Source organism: Globicephala melas, chromosome 20 (genome assembly GCF_963455315.2).
Source record: "Globicephala melas chromosome 20, mGloMel1.2, whole genome shotgun sequence".
Taxonomy (NCBI): Eukaryota; Metazoa; Chordata; class Mammalia; order Artiodactyla; family Delphinidae; genus Globicephala; species Globicephala melas.
The window spans coordinates 30,233,047-30,253,270 of NC_083333.1; the positions used below are offsets into that span (position 1 = coordinate 30,233,047).

At 56.8% G+C, this 20,224-nt stretch overlaps 2 protein-coding genes across 7 annotated transcripts in view; one reads left to right on the forward strand and one right to left on the reverse strand.

Moving 5' to 3' along the window:
• PGS1 (phosphatidylglycerophosphate synthase 1) overlaps window positions 1–20,224 on the forward strand; it is a 44,527-nt gene that overhangs the window by 21,065 nt on the left and 3,238 nt on the right. For 3 of the 6 annotated variants that reach the window (XM_030837862.2, XM_030837866.2, XM_070044551.1), the window contains 3 exons: window positions 7,910–8,058; window positions 12,486–12,614; window positions 17,316–17,956. In XM_030837862.2, coding sequence (XP_030693722.1) covers window positions 7,910–8,058; window positions 12,486–12,605 — 269 coding nt within the window. In that variant the 3' untranslated portion in view covers window positions 12,606–12,614; window positions 17,316–17,956. Of the gene's footprint in view, window positions 1–7,909; window positions 8,059–12,485; window positions 12,615–17,315; window positions 17,957–20,224 lie in introns of those variants that run through there. The other 3 variants (XR_004035431.2, XM_030837863.2, XM_030837867.2) reach the window with 2 other exon arrangements.
• The window catches only part of DNAH17 (dynein axonemal heavy chain 17), a 116,651-nt gene continuing 113,338 nt past the window's right edge, over window positions 16,912–20,224 (reverse strand). The window contains exons 78-81 of the mRNA XM_060291146.1: window positions 19,745–19,927; window positions 19,209–19,352; window positions 18,492–18,717; window positions 16,912–17,408 (exon numbers count right to left, since the gene is read on the reverse strand). Coding sequence (XP_060147129.1) covers window positions 17,161–17,408; window positions 18,492–18,717; window positions 19,209–19,352; window positions 19,745–19,927 — 801 coding nt within the window. The 3' untranslated portion in view covers window positions 16,912–17,160. The remainder of the gene's footprint in view (window positions 17,409–18,491; window positions 18,718–19,208; window positions 19,353–19,744; window positions 19,928–20,224) is intronic.

A 20,224-nucleotide genomic window follows, 5' to 3' on the forward strand; every position in this document is an offset into this window, starting at 1 on the left:
CTGCTGGTGGCCACGTGCGAGGCGATGCAGGAAAGCTCCGCTCGGTCCAGGCCTGTGGACGCTGGCAGGCGAGGTGGGGAGAAACAGCCTTCTCGTGGGCAACGGCCACGCCAGTCCACGGGTGCTAGTGGATAGCAGTGCAGTCTGGTGACGGGAGGCCCCGAGGGCTGGGGTGTACTCTGTTGTTTTCTGCTCACCGAATGTCGCCAGGAACGTGGAGCAGGGGTGCGTGCTCGGCTGGAGCAGCGCTGGCTCTGCCCAGTGGCCTGAGCGGAGGCCGCCTCACTGGCTACTCTGTCGATTTCCTAGCAGACTTGAATATATATCCCATTTTAGTAAGTTGAGCTGCTTCAAAGAACCAGAGGGACCTTCCACTCTTTAAAGGCATGTACTAGAGACCCCTTTGGCAATGTGGTCCCATCTGGTTAGTTTTTATTGGGAGTTTTTATCTGGTTAGTTTTATTACCCTGGGTAAGCATGATGTGGTGGACAGGTTACCAGGATGGGAGTCTCGAAGCCTGGTTCTTGGCCCAAATTTGCCTTTGGCACAAGTGGAGGGACCAGGTTCAACCTCCGTGTCAGCTGGGGCGATGGCTTTGGGTTGTACTCAGAGGGAATGGTGACATGCATGCGTTAGAGTTTCTGTGAAGTGACCGTGCGGTTCATGGGCGAGGAATAGAGTCCCAGGGGTCGTGGCAGGGACGCCATGTGTGGCGTCAGAGGGCTGGGACCCCTGGCGAGGAGAAGCATCCTCCTCACCTATAGTTTTTTTTTTTTTTTTTTGCGGTACGCGGGCCTCTCACTGTTGTGGCCTCTCCTGTTGCGGAGCACAGGCTCCGGACGCGCAGGCCCAGCGGCCATGGCTCATGGGCCCAGCCGCTCCGCGGCATGTGGAATCTTCCCGGACTGGGGCACGAACCCATGTCCCCTGCGTCGGCAGGCGGACTCTCAACCACTGCGCCACCAGGGAAGCCCTCCTCACCTATAGTTTTGTTGCTGATCTCCCCATGGCTCAGTGAAGGGCGACACTGAACCCGGAAGTCTTATTACCAGCATCTGCTTGGCCTCAGGAGGGTTTTGGGGGTGTGGGAGGGTAGGGGTCCACCTTCGACATCCGTCAGTTGGCAGCGCTTCTGATTGGTGGTTTGTCAGCTTCCTGTTGCCCGGCCTTCGTTCCTCACCTGGTGGGTGAGGTGGAACAGGGTTCTGGGAGCGGGGGAGCATTCCGACCTAATGGGGAGCACCACCAGCTCAGCTGGAGTTTAAAGACTTAGTTTTTTTAGATCAGTGTTAGGTGCACAGCAAAACTGAGAGGAAGGTACAGAGAGTTCCCGTGTTCTCCCTGCCCCCCAACACATGCACAGCCCCCCCACTACATTTATTATAATTGATGAACCCACAGAGACGCGTGATTGTCACCCTGAGTCCACGGTTTGCATCAGCGTTCGTCTTGGTGGTGTACGTTCTGTGGGTTTGGACAAATGTATAGAGCAGTTGCGCTACCCTAAAATCCCTCTGTGCTCTTTTTTTTTTTTAAAATAAATTTATTTTACTTGTTTATTTTTGGCTGTGTTGTGTCTTTGTTGCTGCGCACGAGCTTTGTCTAGTTGCGGCAAGTGGGGGCTACTCTTCGTTGCTGCGTGCGGGCTTCTCGTTGCAGTGGCTTCTCTCATTGTGGAGCACGGGCTCTAGGCGCGCGGGCTTCAGTAGTTGTGGCCCGTGGGCTCAGTAGTTGTGGCACGCAGGCTCTAGAGTGCAGGCTCAGTAGTTGTGGCGCACGGGCTTAGTTGCTCTGCGGCATGTGGGATCTTCCCGGACCAGGGCTCGAACCTGTGTCCCCTGCATTGACGGGCGGGTTCTTAACCCCTGCACCACCAGGGGACCCCCCCGCTCTGTGTTCTTGTGCTCTGCCTATCTCCCCCCAACACCCCTGGCCTCCGCCCTGGGCAATCGTAGATTTTTTTTATTGTCTCCATAGTTTTGCCGTTTCCAGAATATTATATAGTTGGAATCATACAGCCTGAAGCCTTTTCAAACAGGCCTCTTTCACTTACCATGCATTGAAGTTTCCTCCACGTCTATTCATGGCTTGATAGGTCATTTCTTTTTAGGGCTGAATGTATATCATTTTTTGGATGGACCACGGTTTATCCTCTCGCCTACTGAACAACATCTCAGTTGCTTCCAGGGGTTCCCCTTTTAAACTTGGTCCTGGTTGAGAGTAGGGTACAGGGTACCAGGAGCAGGATGGCATTGTCAGCGGTTGTGCGTGCTCTGTCTACCTTGTGCCAATGAACTAACCTCTTTAGGTCTTGGAGAGGCAGCAACTTCAGGGGAGTCTGAGTGAGTATGAAGTGTGTCAAACCTAGTTCTCGCATCTTCTTAGCTTTCTGCTCCATGGAGAGGAGGGGGCTGAGAGGTGGTGTATGCACCATCATGGGATTTCTTGCTGTGAGAGCAAGGGACACATCCATGCTGGGGGACGTGGGCTCTGCCTGCTGTTAAGATGTTGACTTTGATTTCGTGTGGATGCAATATTCCAGCATTAACAGCACGCTGTGTGTGGCGAGGGCGGGGCAGGGCCACTGGATTAAGAGATTTCTGGCTTCTGCTGACAGAGGAATCTGTTAATGATTGTGAGAATTGTCACTATTTTTACTGCCTTCCCGATAGGCCACTTGGCATGGCGCCCAAAGGTGAACTTGTAGTGAGAACCAGGGCAGCTCCACCCTGTTTGTGGGGCACACGTGAGGCAGTTCTCACCTGGGGATGGGGTTGTGCCTGGGGCGGTGCCGCTCACCTTGGACCGAGCAGGCACCAGCCTCCGGGCCTCTTGGAGTGTTTTGGTTCTGTTCTGGCTTCAGAATAGGTGATGCTTCTTCATTCATCTGAGGTTAGGACTGTGATGTCTTCTGTCCCCTCTTGTTTTTACAGGGATCTGAGAACCCTCTGAAATTTATTGCAGAATATTGTGTGGGGAGGAGAGGGAGGGGTGCATAATTTCGAATTTTTCCTGGAGAGATCCTCAAAGAAGGTCTCTAACCTGAAATGTTCATGTGCTCCTGCTGTAGAACCTCAAGGCCTTTTTATATACTTAAACATTTGTTGGAAGAGGTGGTTTTTTATGTTTTTTTTTTTTTTTTGCGGTACGCGGGCCTCTCACTGCTGTGGCCTCTCCCGTTGCAGAGCACAGGCTCCGGACGCGCAGGCTCAGCAGCCATGGCTCACGGGCCCAGCCGCTCCGCGGCATGTGGGATCTTCCCAGACCAGGGCACGAACCCATGTCCCCTGCATCGGCAGGCGGACTCCCAACCACTGCACCACCAGGGAAGCCCTGGAAGAGGTGTTTTTATCCGCATTTTACTTATTTTGTTCAAACAAGTATTTATTGAGGGCCTACTGTGTGCCAGGCAGCATTCAGGGCATTGGGGATACATCACTGGGGACTAGACCAACTCCCTGCCCTCGTGAGGTGTGGGTTACTGGGAAGCAGATAAGAAGTGGATGAATCTATCCAAATACAATGTCAGGTCGTGGAAAGGGCTTTGAAGAAGATCAGAGCAGGAGGGGGCTCCAGGTTGATGGCGGTCTGTTAGATGGGGGTCAGGGAGGGCCTCTCTGAGGAGGTGACACTGAGCAGAGACCCCCCCGGGCAGGAGAGGTCCGGGCAGAGGGAACAGAAGCGTGGAGCCCCGAGACTACACTAGGCTTGAAGGACACCCCCTGGGCCAGGGTGGTCAGAGCGGAGGATGGGCACTGAAGTTGGAAGCGGCTTGGAGGCCAGGGTGAGCCAGGGCTGCGGGCAGCCTGGGGCTCTCTGGTTTACCCTTCAGCATGATGCTGGGACTGTGAAGGACCGTCGGCGCGAGCAGAGCGGAAGCAGGTGTCTCTCTCCCTACAGAGGAGGCCAGGGCGTGGGGCAGGATGTCTCATTGCAGAGCTGGGAGGCAGTGGAAGTTGTTGGCCTCCAAGTCCAGTCATCTCTGTACCCATGGCACGCTCCCTCTGTGGTGAGACCTGCTGTCCCCGGTGCTGAAGTTCAGTGTTTCCCCCCCCACCCCCAAAGGCACTTTCTCCCCTCCTGTGCCGTCCTTGCTGCCGCAGAGTCTCTCCCTGATCCACTGGTTACGGGAATGCTGGAGGTGTTGGGCCCAAAGGTGGGGCCCTGGGATGAGGACTTGGGGCTTGATAACAGATTTATGGCTGGGCTGGGAAGTGCTGTGTTTCCCGACAGTGAGTCCCTGCCCGGCAGTCTCACCCTTTGTGTGTATTCACCCTGACATCCTGAGTGGCATTGTGTGTCTGGCGGGAGGGGAGCTCCAAAGGGCCTCTTGGGAGGCCGAGTGAGAATTTCCCAGTTGTCTTCAGGGCACAGACCAATACCTAAAAACTCCTGACTTGGTGGTCTTCAATCTAGAAGGACTGTTGTTCGTAGTGGGCCCCTGTCCTGGGCTCTCTGAGGCTGTGGGCATCATGTGGAGCTGCTGGTGGCAGCGTGTGGCATCCCCCTCTGGCTTCCCGCGCTGCGCTAACCCCCGCCCCATCACGGCACGCCAAAGGGTGGCCGTCTCGCCATTTATGGTCTTTATTTTCTTTTCGATGGAGAAAGACCGTGCAAATGAGTCTACAGGGAAAGTTGGTTGAGTGATTGCAGGCCTCACCAAAGTGGTCAGTAGGTAAAAAAGCGCTGCCTCTTTAATCCAAGCCCTCGCCTGAAGTCCACCCTGGGCCAGAGAGGAAAGAAGCTGAGGGAGGCCGAGGTGGCAGGGAAGAGAGAAAAGAAAAGAAATAGGTGTATGTCATACACAACCAACAGGGTCGATGCTGCCTCACGGAGCAGAGACGGGTTCTTGGGGAGGGTGCTGGAAAAGCCTTCAGCAGGGCTAAAAAGCTCCTTCAGGGGTCAGGAATGAAAACAGGTTGAGAAGCAGTGGTCCATACTGGGGAGCTGCGGGCCGGGCTGAGATGGGCTGCCTGCCTCTGATGGCTGACCCATAGGCTGCCTTGAGAGGGAGCGGTCTGCGGTTAGGCAGATTTTTTTTTTTTTTTTTTTTTTTTACTGTACGCGGGCTTCTCACTGCTGTGGCCTCTCCCAGCACAGGCTCCGGACGCGCAGGCTCAGTGGCCATGGCTCACGGGCCCAGCCGCTCCGTGGTATGTGGGATCTTCCCGGACCGGGGCACGAACCCGCGTCCCCTGCATCGGCAGGCGGACTCTCAACCACTGCACCACCAGGGAAGCCCTTAGGCAGATTTTACAAATAAGTACGTGTAAGACCAGGCCCTTCCCACCTTCTCTGCCAGACGCTGTGGTCTGGGAGCCTTGGAGGGACACAGGGTCATGGTGGCAAGTGATTTACACCAGCCTAATCCCACATCACCCATGTGGGTGTTGGGCCTCCTTAGTCCTGGCTCTCACCTGTCCCCTCTCTAAGTAGGCTTGGGCAAGCCAGCTGGACAGGTAGCACCAAGCAGACCCAATGTCTTTACGGGGCCAATCTTGGCATCAGAAGAGTTGGAACAGGGAATTCCCCGGTAGTCCAGTGGTTAGGACTCTGAGCTTCCACTGCAGGGGGCACGGGTTTGATCCCTGGTTGGGGAGCTAAGATCCTGCAAGCCATGTGGTGCAGCCAAAAAAAAAAATATATGAAATAATAAAATACATTGAATAAAAGAAGAGTTGGAACAGTGACAACAGGTGGAGATCTCACCCAGCCCTGGGCTTATGGAGGGCTGGGGCGGGGCGGCTGAGCCTAGTGCAGATGGAGGGCCTTTACTGCAGAGGAGGACACTCGGACCTCCCTGGGCATCTGGAGCAGAGTGCCAGGGCCAGCCTGCCCACCCGTGTGGTCTGGCCGCGTGCTAAGATGAGCCACACGGTTGCTTACATGCAGCGGCCCAGCGGAGCGGGCTACAGTCGATCGAGCGATACACACGGACAAGCCAGTGGCTTTGATGTGGCCCCTGCGTGTGTGTGTGTTGGGGGGGTGGCAGGCATATTACAGGAACAGGCAGCAGAGAGTCGTCATCTCTTACCCAAGACGTTCTTGGAAATGCTCCTGTTCTGAGTGAGAATTAGGAAATGGCCTTCTATTTTAGGAGCGTGGTGTGTGTTACATGTTGTTGATTTGCTTGTGTTGCTCCTGCGTGCCTGTGTGCCCTTTGAAAGTCTCACGTTGGCAGGGGAGAGACCCGTGGTGGTGGAAGGGTGCGAGGAGGCCAGCTCTGTGCAGGGTGGCCTGCAGAGGAGCCTGGGACTGACGTTCCCACACTGGGTGTCCTGGCCTGGGCGCTCTTGGTACAGCGTGGAGGGAAAGATAGAAGAGGCCAGATGCAAGCCTGGGCTCGCCGTAGGAGGAAGGAAGTCTGGGCAGCAGATGTCCTTGAGAGGTTAGGTTTGGGGAATAGTCTTTTTAGGAGAAGTAGTCCTGATGGGGCCTGGAACTCAGAGGGGATGGAATGGGGTGCAAAGCAGAGGACCTGCCTGCCGTGTTTCAGGTGACATGTAGGATTCTGAGAGAATCCACCACCTTCATTACAGAGATGTCGCTGTGGTGCTGTCAGAGATGGCGAGTTCCCAGGGCTGGGGGAGGGTGGCGGGCAAGGCAGGAGCCACTACCACATGGCTGCTCACACCGAGCCCTGCTTTTTCCTCTGTCTGTGGTATTAACTGGCTCATTTTCTAGCAAAAAAGGGGGAAGCAGTGTTGTCTGGGTTGGGACTGAAACGGACCGGGCCTCCCAGGTTCTCTCGTGCGCTGGCCTCTCGTGACCTCTCGTCTGTCTGGCCTAAAGCCCCGAGCCCCCAGCAGGCTCATTTCTGGTGCCCCGATGGGCTTCACAGTCAGCAGTCTGAGCGAGGGAGAGTCGAGTGGCCCTGGGGAGGCAGGGCCCAGCTCGTCTTCAGGTAGATGCAGCAGGTGGATGCAGCGTGGAGTAACCTGAGCTCTGTTTTCAGGCTGGGGCTCTATCGGCTGTCCCCCGCCCCAAAACCCTCTTAAAGGGCCCGTGCTGGGCTGCTCCTCCCCTTGCAGGGACCCTTAATAGCTCGGTCAGACCCAGGCTCCACCTTAAGAGATTTGGGACAAAATCCCATAGGAGCCCAGACATATAGAGCTCTGACTTGGGCCCACGGAGCGCTCCTCTGGGAGGAGTTGGGGGCTGGACCAGTCCCCTCGCTTCTCTGCCCTCTGCTCTTGCAAGGGTTTTGGTGGGGCCGTCCTCACGCCAGTTCTAGGAGGAAGGACAGATGCCCTCCACCCCACAGGCTGCTTACGGCCTGCTATGCCAAGTAACCCGCTCTTAAACCCAGTCCTTCGTCATGCCCGTAACCGCCCCACGTCTGCTGGCTTGGGTGAAAGCATCTCTGTTCCTGAGCCCACGGGTCAGCTGGCTTCTTTCCTGAGAAGCAGGTGTGACCTGAGCTCTGGGGGCCGCTTTCCCTCCGGGCCTGCGGAAGGACAGGGGAGGCTGGATGGTGGCCAGGACGCGGCTGAGGCAGTTCGAAGAGTGGGGATTAGAGGTCTTGCGCTCTCTGGGATGGGCTTTGGTAGCATCGCGGGGTGGGTGGGGGTGAGAACAGAGCCTGAGCACTGGCATCACCATGGTCCTTTTAAGAACCCACTTCTCGCCTTGTCGGGAAAAGAGGCCACAGCGTGCCATGTGGCAGAAAGGGGAGCTGTCCCAGTGAGTGTCCCTAGTGCCGGGCTGCCCTGCAGACGCTGCGGTCCCTGCGCCTCCTGGCAGCACCCTGGGCTGGGCAGACGTGGCCCCTGCTTAGCCCGTCCCCTCGGTGTCTTGTTCACACAAACCCCGTGGGGGGCTGCTCTCCTCTTAGGTTGGAGCGCGACTGGAGAGGCTGTGGCAGCTGCTGTGCTCACTTCCTGTCTGCACGTTTCCTTTTCCCTGCAGGCCTCTGGCTGTACCTGGCAGGGAGCAGCCTGCCCTGCCTCACGTTGATTGGCTCTCCTAATTTTGGGTACAGGTCAGTTCACCGGGACCTGGAGGCCCAGATCGCCATCGTGACGGAGAGCCGGGCCCTGCAGCAGCAGCTTCACCAGGTCGGTTGGGGTGGGTGGGACCTCCCCGGGGGTGGGGGGGGCATAGCTGGGAGCCAGGTCCCCGAGGGCTGCCTCTGCCGTCGTCTCCTGCCGGGGGCTGAGCAGAGTAGGAAAGAACCGGCGTCCTCTCGCGTGTCCTGGTGGCCGGTCCTGAGGGACACCTGCCGCGGGGCTGTCCTGCGAAGCCTGGGCCCTTCTGCCTCCAGCCCGGGGCCCGCTTTTGCCCTGCAGGGGCTCCCCCACAACTCCTTACATCCTGGAGGACATTTTCTTTGCCTGCATGGGAAGAGAACACTGTTCTCACTGGCATGTGAATATAGCGCTGGTTCCCAGCCTCTTCTGAGACTGCGGATCAACTATGAGAGGGGGTTAGGAGCCAGGGTTACACGGGACCTGGGTCCATTAGGGAAGAGCTTCAGGCGGCCTCGGTCATTTCTGATGAAGACCCTCCCCAGGAGGTGCTTCAGAGTCGGGGGAGGGAGAGGCAGGAGGCAGGGTTGCCACCCAGGCAGAAGGGGCACGCAGGGAGCCAGAGTCTCTGCACGTGGAGACAGAGAACCCGGAAAAAAGAGCCAAACCATAGAATGAACTTAGACGCCCGTGCAGACAGAGCTGGTTCGTGGGGAGCTAAGCCGCTGCGAGCGCTCTGACAGTCCCGGTCACAGATTTCTGTCTGTGCCCTTGAGTCAGCATGCACGATCCTACTGCGCTGAGAACTTGAATTCTGTTTATTTTAGTTCAGATTGTTTCACTTGGTAATGATCTGGTTGGGGATTGACCTACAGAGGAGATGGTGGAGGGACTGCTCAGAGGTGTGCCTGGCCAGGCGCAGGGGCCCCTTGTAGCATGTTTGTGGGGGCCGGTGGTGGGCGGGACGCAGTGGAAGGTCGTGGCTGCCTCGCCTCCTGCCCGTGTCAGGGGATGGCGGTTGGGCAAGGCAGGCCCCTGTTTCCAAGGTGTCTTGGAATTTCTGTGTTGTTTTTGTCACGTTCCTAGTTGTAATAGGATTTCTTTCCTTACAGTTGTGAGAGGGGAAGGCAGGCATTTTTCTCGAGAGAGCGGACCTAGAGCCTGAGAGAGAACCGAACTTGCTTTGTCTGGCTCGGTGGGCGTGTTATGTGGCCCACCGAGGACCTCCCGCTCCCCTGGGAAGAGACTTCCCGGCACGGCTCACGGGAGAGCAGCCCTTTCTTCTGAGGTGGGGCTGGAGAGTCACGGGGGACGGCACCTTGAACCCCTGCTGCTGGCTGCTGGAGACCCACGGTCAGGTTGGAGAGCCGGGGCAGGGGAGAATGCCCTTTGCTCCCTGGGATAGGAACGTGGCAGTGACTCCCAAAGGGGCAGCGGTCTCGGCCTCCTTTCGTGATGGTCTTTCTGTTTGAAGTCGAGAATAACTGAAAGTTAGTGCTTCTGTGTGAATCTTCGCGTTTGAGCACCTGCAGCAGTGCTGATGAACTTCGGAGAATGCGAGCACAGCACCTGTGTGTGTGAAACCTAGATGATCCTTTGGGGTCACAAATTTGTGACCTTGACAACAAAGCCTTTCCAGGGAAGGTGCCAGCTTCCCTCCTGAGTCATGGGAATGTAGATAACACTGCTGTAGGCCAGCCCTCAGAAGCGTGTAGACTGAGTTAAGCTTTTATTCTTGTGTTTGGGAACTACTGTTGCGAAATTGTTGGAGCCTTTGTTGATGGACGAGGAAATGGTAACTGCCTTGTTCCCCGGGATTTGCCTCCTGCAATCTGGGAATCTTGTCAGTGACTGAGTGGGGCCTTGGTGCTGGGAAGGGCTTCACGACCAGGGCTGAGAGGAAGTGGCAGCGGTCGGGCTCTGGGTGGCCAGCGGGAGAATCTGATCTGCTCAGCAGATCACAGATGCTATGGTGAGACTTCCAGCAAATGACCGAGGAGGTTCCAGTAGGGGCCGGCCGGCCTCAGAGCGGGCTGGGTTGAGAGGAACAGTGGGGTCTCCTGGACTTTTGCCTCGGTTGCTGAGAGCTGGGTTTCCTCAGACGGTAGCGAGTGGTCAGTGTGAACGTGGCCTCTGGCGAGGACCAGGTCTCTGTGGGTCTGGGCTGATTTGGGGGAGCAAGTCTCTGCCCAGGGTCCCGGTGCTGGCCGCTCTCCCCCACTTCCTGAGTAAGGGGCCTGAACCCACATCCTGGATCTGAGAAAAGCTGGGCCGCTTGTGGTCAGGAGCTGCGTTCCCAAATGACATATTTGGGATATTTTGTTTTTCTTCCCAAACCTGAATCCCAGCGGCTTTTGATGGTGGGAGGGTGACAGTTCATGCCACTGCAGTCCTTCCGTTCTTTAGAGGCACGTTGATTTCTGTGCCTTTGAAATGCAAAAATGCATTTCTGGATAACTCCACCTATTATATACTGGGACTGCAGCCACCCTCTGGAGAGGCCCACACGATGCCCGATGCTGGGACTGCCCAGCCACACAACCTTCCCCGAGCCCAGAAAGTCCCTGAAACCCCGGCTGCCTGGGTCCCTGCTCTCAGAAGCTGCCTCTGGAGTCCTCCTGGGGACCCAGGGAAGGGCCCTGTTCATGTCACACTGGGCACCAGAGTGGGGAGATATTTTTATCTGAATCCGAAGTCCCTCCCTTCACTTAGTACGTACAATAAAAACTGAAAGCTTCCTGGTTTTGTTCAGAGGACACGGTTTACCACTTGTGACCTGAGAAAGACTCCCTTGAACAGCATTGTAACCTCGACCAGCTGACTTCCTTCTCCATCCCCGTGTGGAGTCTGTGAGGAGACTTAAGTGTTTCTGGTAATTTAATTGAAATCTTGGCTGTGTATTCATTGGAAAACATAAAGCTGGAGCCGGGTCTGTGGAAACTTCTGCAAAGCAGCCCCCCGAGACCGGCTGGCTCCTCCATGAGGCCCATCCAGCCATGGTCAGCGGGCGGCCGGCAAAGTCTGCTCGGACCTGAAGCGCCAGGGACCCCGGCCCTGGGAGCACCCACTCACAAGGGAGTGAGCGCAAAAAAATGTGCCGGAAGATGTGAGGCCGGGCACGAGACGCCCCAGCCCGCGCCGCGGAGAGCTGGGGCAACTTCTGTAGTGTCCTGGAGGGCGTGGCGTCCTTCATCCCCTGTCCTCACTGGGCCAGAGGAGTTTGCCAGGGACGTGGCTTCCGTTCCTGCCCCCAGAGAAGAGAGCGTCCAGCTCCCAGCGGGATGGTGCGGCGGCATCCACTGTCCCCTTGGGGCTCCTGGTCCCGCAGTGGACAGGGTGTTTGCAAAGCCAGCGTGGGTGGATCCTCACCGTAGTGTGGGTTAAGTCAGTATTTTATAGATTAAAGGGACAGAAGGTTCGGAGAGGGATGTCACCACTCCTGGTGGTGGAAACAGAACCACATCCCCTGACTGCTGCCTTTTGCCCTTTGAAAGCTTCGATACCTTATTAAGGAAGCACAGCACTTGTAGGGTGTAATGTTTTAAAAAGAGGCAGTTTTTCCTCTCAAAGATTCTAAACACAATTTAAGATGAGGCTTCTGTCAGTGTTTTTTAACTTGTTTTTTAAATATGTAAGAATCGTTCATTGTAAGAATCGAGAAAAGTTACAAGACGCTAAACCTTTCATCCAGTGAGAGTCACTGAAATCGTTTTGATTGCTCCTTGTCTGTCTTGTTCTGTGTGCGTATGGAGACGTGTAACTTGTTTTTTTCTTCTTCACGAAAGTAGGATTATATTGTGTATGTTAACTCATGTCCAGTGTCTTTCACTTAATATATTTGTGCACATTCCCGTATTGTTAAGTAAATGTTTTTCTAGAGTATGATTATCTTATGGTGAATGCTGATTTGTCATATGGGTTTATTATATTTAATTAGCTGGTTGGTGGACATTTAGGGGGTTTCCAGGTTTTCTCTGTCATAAATGTTGCTGTGATAAATGTCAGTACACAGGGATCTTAGTGCACAGTTGTTTTCTCGGGATAAACTCTTGCAAGTGGAGCTTTATAAGGCTTTTGGTACTTGTTGCCAAATTGCTCTACAGACAGATGATCCGAGCCCCCTTTCCATTCATTCCACCAGCGCGTCCGGGAGTGCCTGTTCCCTCGGCCTTCGTCAGCAGAGGGCGATGATGCAAAACAACTTTTTGCTAGTTTGAGAGAAGAAAAAACTGTGTCTCATTTAAAGAAAATCTCATTATTTTAATTGGCACTACCTCATTTAGTGAGGGCGAACTTTTAAATATTTTTTCCACCAGCTGTATTTCTTCAACTCTAAATTGCCTGTCCCACACACGTCTTGCTTGGTCTTAAAAATTGAAGCACACTGGCTTCTTGGCTTTTCTAAGGAATGTGTACCGGGGCGACCTGCGCTGGGGCCCCCACGGAGCCCCTGGGCCGGCGGGCCGCGTCACCGGTGCTGGAGCTGACCCCAACCCCTGTCCGCCCCTCTTCCCCAGGAGCAGGCGCAGCTCTACCTGAGGTCTGGTGCGGTGTCCTCTGCCACCTTTGAGCAGCCGAGCCGGCAGGTGAAGCTGTGGGTGAAGATGGTGACTCCGCTGATTAAGAACTTCTTCTGAGGACAGCAGGTACTGACTACCAGGCCGGCCCAGTGCGGTTTCCCAGGGGGTCACTAGAGGGACAGGGGGCTCCCCCCAGCGGGGGTCCCCAGGGCCTCTCGCAGGGACTCCAGGGCCCTTCCGTCCTTTCTTGGTTACATGTCCAGGGGTGTGTGTCTGGGCTCGTGGGTGGTTGTGGAGGTTTTGGAAGCCTGGTGCTAAGTGAGGCAGCCCTCTTACCTTCTGCCACGTCCTGGGGCTGTGGTGCGGTCAGCATTGTGGGGCCCACCAATGCTCTCCCTTCCCCGGGGGCCGGAGGCGGCCCTGGGGTGAGGGCCTGGTGGCCACCGGGTACAGAGGTAGATTCTGCGCCCCCTCCTCACCGCTGAGCACGCCGTTCCGAAGGCAGTGGGAGCGGAGGGGCAGCGCTCTTGGTCGGGAGCGTCCTGGCTTGCTGCCCTGGGCCGCTGCAGCTGCCAGCATGAGAGGCCCCGGGGCTGCTGCCTCATCTCCCTGACGTTTCTGTGACGTGCGCTTGCGGAGATGAGATGCTGCCGTGGTGGCAGCTGGTAGCAGGACGTGCCCCGCCCGCCCAGGAGCCTTCCCCTGGCGGCCGGGCCTCTGGCCGTGTCCCACGGGAGGACGAGACGAGGCCTCACCTGAGCTGCCCCTTGGCTGTTCGGACGCCAGGAGGCCGGCCAGGGTGCAGCTGCCGTCGGAGGTGGGGTCTCTCCTGAGTCCCCCGTGTGTTTCAGGTCCCTTTAGACCCTGACCTCCCCGCCGTGTGGCCCCAGATGGGATCAGTCTCCTGGGTGGGATGGTCTGGGCCGGACTTTGCTGGTCCAGCCCACGCTAGGGGTTTGGGGGGATGGGAATGGTTGGGCCTTTGGCCTGTGGGGAAGGGAGAGAGGAGGCGGGAGGACAAGGATGAAGGGTTGAGCGGCCGAGCGTCGTCCGCGTTGGCACTGTGTGCGGCCCGCGTCCCCTGCGGCCTGGTACCATGGTTCTCTTTTCAGCCTCACTTTAAAAAATTTTATTTGTTTCATTTTTTTCTCAGCATTTGAATTACTTTAAATTTCATTCAAATAACATGCGAATTTAGAGAGTAAAATAATACCGAAAGGCCAACAAGATGCAGCTGCCCTTCCTTCCCCCTAGCAGCCACTTTTGACTCTTTTACCTGTGTTTCTTCTGATATCTACCCGTGTGCTCCTGCGCCGCCCCCAGTGTCTCCAGGAGGAGATTTCAGAACCTCCCTGCCCAGTCCCCAGACCTTCAGGTGCTTGAACCTTGCCCAGAGAGAAGGCCTCGCAGCCCCAGGGCATGGCAGCTCATCCTTGGGGCTGGGGGCAGCAGACGGGATTCCATCCCTGCCCACCTGCCCTGGAGGCAGCTTCACGTGTCTCCCTCCAAAGGGCTGGCGGCTCCGATGGTCGCGTTCGTCCGTGGGTCTTGGGAGGCCGTGGTTGGCCTAGCTCGCGCCACCTTGCTGTGTGCGTGGGGCGCCGGTGCGGGGATCACCTCGTCAGCCCCTCCCCTGGGCCTGGGCAGATCTGCAGGCTTTTGTGGTGGGGAGTTGGGTGGAGCAGTGGCCACACCACGCTGCCTGGGGGCAGTGGCACATCAGTTAACACTGTTTGCCTCCAAACCAGTTATTAAATTGTCCTGTGGGACAGTGAGAGGAGGGAAGCCAAAAGAATGTGCCTGTGCCGGGGCGCTGGGTTTCTGTTTGGAGAGAGGCTTTCGGTAAACAGCGTTTGCATTCCTGCAGATGCTGTGGGGCCAGAGCGAGCATTGTGCCACTGCGGGGCTTGAGCAATCTGTGGCTGCCCGCTTTGCGAGCTGCTCGCTTTGTCTCTGCTGGTTGCCTTTGGGACGGTCCTGGGCGGCCCCCCCACCCCACCCGCCGGGCGCTCGCTCCAGCCAGGGCCCCTACCCTTCCACCCACCAGGACTGCTGCGGGCGTCACGGCACCTTCAGACGCAGCATAGCTTTTGTCCCAGGCTCTGTCTCCCCAAGGCTGGATTGCAACTCCAAGCAAGGTGAATCATCTCTCGCAAAGTTCGAAGAGAATTTTGTCATCTACCCACAATGTGTAGAGTGTGGAATAAATGTTTTATTTCAGGCTCTAAAGGCAAAACTGGAAAATCTCCCCATTTTTTGGTTATTACCAGGGATTAAAATGAGTTGCCTGGTGGCCACTGGCAGTTTTATGTCCTCCAGTCAGGGTGGTGGCTCTCCTGGCCCTCCAGCCTGGACACGAAGGGCTGTAGTGACCCCTCCTGGCCGGCAGAGGTGGTTGCCCGGTGGCCAGGTTCTGGGGGCAGGACTCCTGCCTTCCAAAGGGGTGGATTCTCTAGGCCCCAGGGAGGGAGGATTTGAGGGGCATTTTTCCTTCTCCCTCTTAGCCCCACCAGGCCCCAGGATTGTTGTAAATTATTGGCCTCGGAGTTAGGGCTTCTAGGACCTCTTCTTCACCCAAGGATTGGGTGAATACTTGGAAAAAAGTTTTCACAGAACTACTTCAGCATCAAGTTGAACTTAGGAGGAGGCCAGGTGTGTGCGTGGGACGGTGGCGTGGTGCTTGCTTTACTCTGCTTTGAAGCTAGAAAACACCGAGGTGCCAGCCTGTGGGCCCCCGCTGGAGGCTGTGGGCCCTGCTAGCTGCCTTCCTGTACCCCTGGTTTCCCAGTTCATCGTCGTCTCATTTTGTCTGCACCCATTACCTGGGCCCGTCAGATGGGGGCCTGGCCCAGGGCAGCCCTGGGACCAGCACCGCGGTAGCCACCTGCTCCCCTTGGAGCAGGAGCTCACAGAATGAGGCCGGATGAGGCGGGCCACCTCTGGTCCCTTCCCTGCTGGTGCGCGCGCGCGTGTGTGCGCGCGTGCGCCTGTCGCCTGTGCCCGCTGCGGTGCTGCAGCGTGCGGCCCTGGGGCGCAGTGCCTGCGGACATGCTCACCTTTTTGGAAGTCGGGGTGTCTTGGCTGCTGAGCAGTTGTCCCTCTTCTGCTGACTTGGGCTTTGTTTGTTCTTCATTTTCTAATTCTAATTAATTCCTAGATGGTGGGTTAGGTTGTTTTGAGATTTTTCTTGTTTTGAGGTAGGCCTGTATTGCTATGAACTTCCCTCTTAGAACTGGTTTTGCTGCATCCCATAGATGTTGGAAAGTTGTATTTTTATTTTTGTTTGTCTCGAAGTATTTTCTGATTTGGGTAGCATGTTGTTTAGTCTCCGTGTGTTTGTATTTTTCCCATTTTTCTTCCTAGAATTGCTTTCTAGTTTTATACTGTTGTGGTTGGGAAAAATGCTTGATATAATTTCTGTACTCTTAAATCTGTCAAGTCTTGTTTTGTGGCCTAGCACATGATCCATCCCGAACGTTGAAAAGAATGTGTATTCTTCTGCTTTTGGATGGAATGTGCTCTAGTTATCTATTAAGTCCAACTGACCTCACGTGTCACTTGAGACTGCTGTTTCCTCACTGATTTTCTGGATGATCTGTCCATTGATCTAAAGGGGTGTTAAAGTCCCCTGCCATTAGTTGTGTTATTGTCAGTTTCTCCCTTTACATCTGTTAATATTTGCCTTATACGTTTAGGTGCTTCTATATTAGGTGCATATACGTTTAATGAGCGTTATATTGTCTTCTTGTATTGATCCTTTTATCATTATATAATGCCCTTCTTTGTCTACTATTGTAGACATTGTTTTAAAGTCTACTTTGTCTGGTGGCAGGAAGTGAGAACTGACGGTGGGGAGAGGGGAGGGAGACAAAAGACAACGAAGATGCTGCCCAGAACTAAGAGGGGACGACCATTTATTGTGACCTCCCAGGACACAGACATGTGTTTAAAGTGGTCCCTCCCGTTCCCAGCAATTTCAGAAAGTGGGAAGTTGACAGGGAAGCACTTGAGCTGTATGGAAATGGCCCCTCCGTGGAATAGTTTGCTTTTCGGAATTCTGGGGCAGGGAGGCGGCATTACCCATAATCGAGGGAGGTTTTCTTGCTTGAGAGAAGGAATAGTGCTTTAGGGGACAGTGCCTGTGGCAGTGGCCGCTCCTGTCTGTACGGGAATGGAACACCCTGGCCCTTAGTGGTGGGTGTTTGCAGGTAGCATCAGGCAAGGGTGTGGCTGCCTCCAGCTCTAACCCTACATGCCACCGGTGGGAAAAGAAAGATAAACCCAGCTGACCCTGTGGGAAGTCAGGATTTGGGGGTTTGGTTCCTGGGATGCTCCCCTGGCTGCCGGGAATTGGGGCCTCACCCCTAAGCCTGTGCCAGGCCCCTGGTGGCTGGCTCAAGTGAATCAATCAGACAAACCTGGCTAAGTGGCTTCATTGTTTTAATCCCATCCACACCCCCTCTCCCAGGCTGCCCTCCACCCTCTGGCTAGTCTCGATGTGCATGGTTATAAAGTGCCTCGATTATTTAGGAGAACAAAAAAGCAATCATCAGTTCCTGTGAAAATAAGTGATTGATCGTTGCAAGGCTGAGTTCCTAACTGTAAATGTGAAGTTGCGGTCAGGACCTGGCGCCGGGCAGCATGGGCCTCACGGCGGGACCCGGGGCTCCAGCTAGGCCTGTAGGAGCAGCGCCACGGCTGCCAGGATCCACTTTGCTGCCTTCTCTTTGGTCTTCAGGTTAAAGGTCCAGACGTAGGTGGGGCCGCGGATGCGTGTTTTGTACACGGGACACTCATAGATGTTCTTGGTCTCCATGCGGTCCACAGGGATGGCCTTGATGAAGATGACGGGCATGGCCGGCGTCAGCTCTTTCAGCCGCGCGTCGGCGATGACTCCCATCTGGGTGTCCCAGCGAGCTCCTGCAGGGACAGCACAGCCAAGGGTCAGGGTGGCCCAGGGTGAGGTGACTGGTTCCCGGTTCCCGTCTGTCGTGCTGGCAGTGGGGGAGGGGAGGGGCCTGGCTTGCACCCGCACCCCTGTAGAGATAGGCCAGGTGCCAGGGCCTGGACTGCACAGGAATTGCTGCAGGGGGGGCTGTAGGCAGAGGACGGGGTGGGGGTCGTGTGCACGGCGTGACTGCCTGTATGTCTCGCTGTGCACCTCTGAGGGACAGATCGGCCCTAAAGCGCGGGCTCCATTGTCTACGTGCGTGGTGGTTTCAGAGCCTCATGTGCCAGCCTTCTTCGTTTCAATGGCAGGAAATCATAACTCCAGCTGAAAGTGACAGACTAAACTCCCTGCTTCCCTCCCTCTGTAGCGACTGTCCTGCGTGCACCTGCACAGTACAAATATGTATATGCACACACAACTGTCCTGCCTTGAACCAGACTTACTTCTACTCACCCTATTTATTTAACGATGCTTACATTTCCTGTCTGTAATTCCAAAATAAACACGGGGAATGGTTGCTGCTCTGCTTGTCTTTGGTGATGTGGGCACGGGGGGTAAAGGGGTGACATCAGTCGCTAAGGAGGGTGGGGGAGTCGCTGGCACTCAACTCAGAGTGGGTCTGCCGGCTGGTCCTGTCTGACCTTGCCTGGTGCGGGACAGGGGTGACGTGGGCGGAACTGAATGAGTGCCAGCCTTGCCCCCCCCCCCCCCCCCCCCGCCGCTGCTGGGACCTGGCCATGTGATGGCCTCGCACTGGGCTCGGCTCAGGGGAGGGGGCCGGCCGGGCCTCCCTGCCCTTGAACCTGTGCCTTGTGGGGGTGCGGTGGTTGGACAGTAGCCCTGACAGAGGTGGGCTCCTGGACCCTCACCCCCAGAACGTATGCCTGTCCTGGGCTCCAGGGCTGAGCTCCTCATGGCCTCAAAATGGGGGCTCAGGTCTGCGGACGAGCCTGCACCGCAGCAGAGCCAAGCGGATGCCGGTGTGTGGTTGGGCTCCTCAGGCCACTGTGAGCCCACGTGCCCCTGGTGCTTCCCCTGCCAGTGCCTGTTACCTTCCATGAAGAGCCCGTACACGTAGGAGCCCTCCCGGGGGGGCGCGGTCATGTCCTCCCGGTTCTTCTTGGTCACCTCCACAGACAGACACATCTTGTCCAGTGGCCACTCGTTCTTCCTGGCCATGGACTGCATGATGGCCGTGAGGAAGGACTGCGGGTTGAAGAAGCCGGCCAGCCACACGGTGGTAGGCAGTGTGAAGTCCATCGTCCAGGCCTCGAGCTCCTGGAGGAGATGGGCGTGGGGCCGTGCTAGAGCCTCCCCGCCTCTGCGCAGAGGACGGCCGCCTGCCCGAGACGCCCGTTCACGGTCTGGACGGGGAGAGCAGGGTCCAGGAGGGGGGCTCACGATTGAGAGGATTTGGGTCTGAAAGAGGCTGCTGCTCTCTTTCTCCCCCAGGAGGTGGCTCCCGTGACAGGTGTCCCTGGAGCCTCCTGGGCTCTGCTGGGAGGCCCTCTGCATCTGTGGCCGCAGAAGCTGCTCTTGCTTCGCGCTGGCCCTTTGCTTCCTTCGGGGAGGAAGTTCCTGCGTTGTCGGGCCTGCGTGCTCGTGGTGTGGCCCAGGCCCTTCCGGCTGTGCTCTGACCAAGGCCAGGCCAGCAGGGGCCTCCAGGCCTCTGACGGGGATGCATGTCCCCCCCCCCGCCTCACTCCTCAGGCCCTGGGGGCAGGTTTGCTGAGAGTCAGGCCAGCGGCTCCCCAGAAGCCTGTCCTTACCCTGATGCGGAGCAGCAGGTCGGCGTACCAGGCCGCCAGGCCCAACCTCGAGGGGTAGGCCCGGGCCACCCACGTGTCGGGCACAGTGTCATAGAACAGAGCCGTGGACAGGTCTTCCATGTCGGTCGTGATGGTCAGTTCTCCCTGAGGGACACGCAGACAGGGGTGCTGGGGCGCTCGGCACAGATGCAGACCCGGTCAGTCCTATGCCTTGTTTCACCTGCTCTCAGGTGGGCGAGCCCCCCCCCCGCCCCCACCCTGTGTCGTGAGTTGACGTGGGTCTGTGCAGTGCCCCTGCAGATGCCCCGTGGTGGCCACACCAGGGTTTCCTGCCAGGGAACAGTCCAGATGGCGTCCATGGCCACCTGGATGCATCTGCAGATGCCCTGAGGTGCCCACTCCTCCAGACCGGGGAACTCGAGGTGCCGAGGCCCAGCGGCCTGGGGCTTGTTGGTCTTGTGGCCAAGGGAAGTCAGCCTGCGGTGGCCAGCCCGCGTCCCTAGTCACACCCCAGGTCCTGCCACCCACGTTTTTACCTTCAGCCCCAGGTTCAGCTCCTTCAGCGAGCGGCGCATTTCGTTGGTCAGGATGTTCATTCTCTCACATTCTTGGAAGGCGACAACCACGTAGGGGGTCTTCTCGGCGGCCTTGGCCATGATCTCGGCCATGTTGAAGGTCTCCGGGATCTTCTCCAGGATCTCATCCAGCACGGCCTTCACCTGGAAGCCAGCCCCCAGCCAGCCCGTGTCACTGCGCCTGCACCCCCAGCCCTCCCCCAGCGCCAGGGCCCGGGTGCTGCCCTGACGTTCAACTCTGAGCCCAGGAGCAAGGCAGGTGGAGTTGCCAGAAAAACGGGATCACGGAGGTGCAGCCCCGCGTCTGATCAGGGGAAGGTAATCTTGGCCATCCGGCTTTAGTGTTCTGGCTTCGTTGTCACGGCCGTATGGCTCTGGCCACGGGAGCATTAGGCTGCCCTAGCCTGGTGCCTTCAGACATCCCTGGATGCACTGCCTCCC